This window comes from Peromyscus eremicus, chromosome X (assembly GCF_949786415.1).
Source record: "Peromyscus eremicus chromosome X, PerEre_H2_v1, whole genome shotgun sequence".
Classification (NCBI taxonomy): domain Eukaryota; kingdom Metazoa; phylum Chordata; class Mammalia; order Rodentia; family Cricetidae; genus Peromyscus; species Peromyscus eremicus.
Genome location: NC_081439.1, coordinates 84,172,933 through 84,177,724, shown reverse-complemented (window position 1 = coordinate 84,177,724; position 4,792 = coordinate 84,172,933). Strand labels below are relative to the sequence as shown.

Genomic DNA, 4,792 nt, shown 5'->3' with positions numbered 1-4,792 from the left:
TGGGAGCCGGACTTCATTTTGTGATGTTTGAAGTTAACCCCAGGGCTTTGCACATATCAGGCAGGAGAGTTTGACCACTAGATAAAACCTCACATACCCAGACTCTGATTTTAACTGCTTTTGATGATGCATAAACTTTTTTCATGAGTCACAATGGGCGGTAATTCTTACTTTGAATAATACTGAAGAGTCTTTTAAGATTTTATTAAAAACTTTAAAATCTTATGTTAACTCCCTCCTTCCTGTCTTCTAACCCTTGCACCCATACCCCTCCTTTCCAAATCGATAGCCTTTTTCATTATTATTGTAATATATTTTATGGCCCAGTGTTTTATTAAAGTGTCTGTTGGAGATATAAAGAGAAATGTAGGTTCATTTTGATTCTTTGATTTCCTCAGCTTGTGTCAATTACAAATTAAATATTCTGCATCTCAAAGAGAGGGTGCCATACAAAATGTCCCAGGCTAAATCCACCCAGTAGGTTATACAGCATGAGGGTAGCCCAGGAGTTAGCTTCTCTCAACTCCAGGGCTCTCGTGTATAAAGAGGAAGTATCAGACTGTATGGGATGTAGTAAGGATAAAAAGTGAGACCTAAGATGTTAAAAGTACTGATAAGGGTGAAGAACTATAGGTCATTCAAGATGGACGTTTCCCTCAGCCATAGTTGGGCTCACACAGTGACTACCCTCCAGTTTGTCATAACCCCTACTATTATTGTGATTAATGTAAGGCCTTGTACTTTTTAATAGTTCTTACTAAAATTAGATATTCATCCTGCTTTTGTCTGTGCTTAATCTATGATATATACATACTTATGTATACACACACACCAATAGCACTTTGGAATACCTCAAAATTACCAAAGGATCTTGTTAAAATGAAGGTTTTGGAAGTCTACATTATGAATGTGGGGAAGGGTCAGAGGTCTTATATAAAAACACCTTCCCAAGGAGTTTTCATAAAGATACTAGGCTCACACTCTTTGAAAAACACTAGACGTACATTATTGGAATATTAGATCATCAATCAAAGGTATGCCTGTTCCTTGTTAATTGGAAACATGAAAAAAAGAATTATCAGTGACAATAGATTTGAGTCCAAGTAGTTGGGAGAGTTAAGACACTATGAAGGAAATGTAAGGGCCGGAGTAAAAGAAAATGACTGATCATATACTGCCTTTTAAATTGCTTTATTAATTTCAAATCATGAAAAAAGATTTCCTTCTAAAATGGATTGAATTGCCATGCTGATAGGAATGTTTAGAATTAAATGCAACAGTAAAACAATCTTTAAGTAGAAAGTGTTAAGTGGAAACACCAGAAGTTTACAGAAAAAGAACTTCACTAAATACAAGCTTGTAAAAGAGTAGCCACTTTATGAGCTCAGAGAAAACCTTCAATTTTTAAGGTATGAGGCAAAAGTCATAGTGATTGTCAGGTTCTGGTGTCTGGAAACGCCCATAAGGCCTCATCTGTTGCTCCCTAGTCTTTCTCTTGACTTCCATCACTTGCCCTACAAACTTCCCCACATCCTCTCCCCCTTCATTGTGATCAACGTGTCTGTTTGGTATGGCCCATCGAAAATTAGGCACAAGTCGCCTGACTCGACCCCTTCTGACATTTTCCCCAGGCTTCTTGTTTTCAACTTCTTCCAGGTGGTGGGATTCTTCTTCACTTTGCTTGGAGGCCTTCCCTTTTTCGTTTTCTTTTTCTTCATTCTGCACTGCGAGATCTTTTACGACTTGTTGCTCTTTGGACGCCATTATTCCTAAGAAACAAGAGATAGGATTTTTTTCTTCGTAGACTGATCAACAGGTAGAACAGAAGCACAGTCTGGGCCTGAACCCTGCCCACCCCAAAGTCTATCATTTCCCCTATGAACCCATTTTCAAGGCCCCTACACGTACAAAAACAGAAGCCGAGAATGAGAGAAGAGGATAAAAGTAGAGAGAAAAGTTGGGCCCTGGGATGTGGGCCTCGGCTTTGCAAATGTTCCCTTTTCCCCTGTCCGGCCTCCAGTCCCGCGCCAGCACCCACCTGGGCCTCTCCTCGCCTTCTCCTCCTCCGGCGATGCTCACCGCCAGGTGCGCTGAGGAGCCCGACTCCTGGGACCTGCGAACAAGCCGGGCGGGAGGGTGGTGGGTGGACGGGATGGTGAGATGGAGGGGAGGGAGGGGGGGGACCTGCGGCGCTGCCTTGGGCGCCCCCGCCCCGGCTCTCCCGCCCCCGCCCCGCCGACCCCCCTGGGCAGCCGGGATGCAGGGGAGCTGGGGCTGCGGGAAGCTGTCTCGGGGCGCAGGCTCCCGCTCCCCGAGGGTCTCCGCCGGGGCCCGCCCCGGGACGGCCGGCCGCGCCGCTGCGCACCCCGGGACGGCCACCTGCTGCCTCGGCCTGCGCGGCGACAGCGGGGCCGGGGACCGCCGCCCCCCGACCACGGGCCCCCCGGACCCGGGCCGCCGCCCCCGTCACCTGCTCCGCCCCCGCTCTCCGCGCCGCCCGGGCCGCGCGCTCTGCGCCACCACGAACAGGTGCCTGGGCCGGGGATGGCGGGCCGGAGGGAGTGAGCCAGGGCAGGTCCGGAGCCCCCAGAGGGGTGTGAGCCTGCGTGGTGGGCTAGTCACGTGAGCCTGCGTCACAGACAGAGCCCCGCCCCCGCCCGGCCCCTCCTCGGGCCGAGGGTCCCGCCAAGTCCAGGCCCCCTCCTCACCTCTGGGTCACTGTGACATCTCCAGGCTGGGCCCTGTCGCTCTGAGCCCTGAGCATGTGCTTGTCGGAAGGAGAGGGGCAGTGTGTTCTCGGTGGGCTGTTAGCCATTGCCAGTGTTCTGGGGGATTGATTTTCCCTCTCCTCTGTTTTCAGGATGCCCCTCCTGGGTGCCCTCTCTGCTCCAAAACCTGGATTCTTGTCTCAGAATTCAAATTGAGTTAAGGGCTGGTGAGATAGCTCAGTGGTTAAAGTACATATTATTTAAGCGTGAGGATCCCCAGAACTCGTGTAAACACAGAACACGTGCAAATGTCTTGTGGGAAGCCTGTAATTCCAACTTCAGGAGGCAGAGAGGGATCCCGAGAGCAAGCCTGCTAGCTAGACTATATGGGAGCTCTGGCTTTGACTGAGACATCCTACCTCAATGAATAATGGAGAAGAGCAACGGAAGATGGTTTGCCCCAGCACACAGGCACACCCCCCATGTGTATTAATGTGCATACACGGAAGCACGCCACACACATGAAAAGTGAAGGAAAAATAATTTAAATGGAGTCAAGAACAATAGTAAAGAATCAATAAAGAAAAATAAAATTGGCTTAGAAGTATTTATGATGAGCAAGATGTCAAAAACTTAAACACATACAACATCTGCTCCACCTACTCCACTTCAAATTGTAGTTCTTCCTGCCACCATATAGAAATGCAGGGGATAATGAGAAAATGAAACAAAGGTGGATTTTTTTTTCTAATTTTTCCTTTCTTTTTTATTTGGTTTTTCCAAGACCTAATTTTTTTTTTTTTTTTTTTTTTTAGATTTATTTATTTTATTATGTATACAGTGTTCTGTCTGCACATATCCCTGCAGGCCAGAAGAGGGTGCCAGATCTCATTACAGATGGTTGTGAGCCACCATGTGGTTGCTGGGAATTGAACTCAGGACCTCTGGAAGAACAAACAGTGCTCTCAACCTCTGAGCCATCTCTCCAGCCCCCTAATTTTTTTTTTTTTTTTTTTTAGCTGAGGACCAAACCCAGGGCCTTGTGCTCTACCACTGAGCTAAATCCCCAACCCCCTAATTTGTCTTAATACTTTGTGTGTCTTATTCCTTTTCTGAAATAAAGTTTTAGTTATTTGGTTTTCGTTTTATTTTTGAGACAGGGTTTCTCTGTGTAACAGCCCTGACTGTCCTGGATCTCACTCTGTAGACCAGGTTAGTCTCGAATTCACAGAGATCAACTGGCCTATGCCTCCCTAGTGCTGGGATTAAAGGCGTGTGGCACCACCGCCAGGCAGTAACATTTGGTTTTACATTAACTTTGATTTTCTACTATGGCAAATTTCCAATATATTAAAAAAAAAACCCAGAAGAATAGTGTAGAAACAAGGACTTATCACCTAGCTTCCACAGTTAAGCCCTGGCCAAATTTTTCTTTATCCTTACCTACTTAGACATATTTCAAAGTCAAGAGCATATTTCTAAGATAAGGACTCTCCACATATATTCACAGTTCCTTTAGACACACACACACACACACACACACACACACACACACACACACATGCACACATGCACGCACACATATATTTATAAACATATATATATTCCATAATTCAAATTCCTAGTTGTTTTTATGTGATTTAAAGCTTTGGTTTAGAAACTAAATAAGTCCTGCACATTTTGATTGGTTGCTGTATGTCCTAAATTTCTTTTAGTCGATACATTCATACATTTCAATTTCCTCTTCAATTTAACTTTTGATGAAAGAGTCATTTGTAGGATATATCTCCACCATTTGCATCTTCCTGTTACCATCATTAACATTTTTTTCTATCAAATGGAAGCTAATTGGAGAATAGATTAAATTTAGGTTTACTTTCTACTCAGGTTTTTTCAGGGGAGCATCTTTGACTCCTCGTTTGTTGTTTGACAAAATAAATATCAGTTATTGCTTGTTTTCTGTTTTCCTCTTCTTGTGGTTTTTAGCTGGAATACTGCTGTGGAGACTTCCTGTTTTAGGTTGATCTCCCCACAAAGACAGCCTTGTGAAAGGAGTTTACTGAGGTGACATTCACATGTCAAAG

The 4,792-nt window shown here is 45.0% G+C and overlaps 1 protein-coding gene across 1 annotated transcript; it reads right to left on the bottom strand.

Moving 5' to 3' along the window:
* Positions 1 to 1,357: 1,357 nt before the first annotated feature.
* On the bottom strand, positions 1,358 to 2,611 carry Bex4 (brain expressed X-linked 4). The gene is made up of 3 exons (XM_059250794.1): positions 2,471 to 2,611; positions 2,039 to 2,113; positions 1,358 to 1,769 (listed from the first exon to the last, which is right to left on the bottom strand). Exon 3 carries the CDS (start codon positions 1,762 to 1,764, stop codon positions 1,405 to 1,407), a length of 360 nt encoding a protein of 119 aa, XP_059106777.1. The 5' UTR covers positions 1,765 to 1,769; positions 2,039 to 2,113; positions 2,471 to 2,611; the 3' UTR covers positions 1,358 to 1,404.
* Between the last annotated feature and the right edge of the window lie 2,181 nt (positions 2,612 to 4,792).

What these genes read in the sequence shown, in the direction of transcription:
- Bex4 (XM_059250794.1), bottom strand. Translation starts at nt 1,764, where the DNA reads ATGGCGTCCAAAGAGCAACAAGTCGTAAAAGATCTCGCAGTGCAGAAT.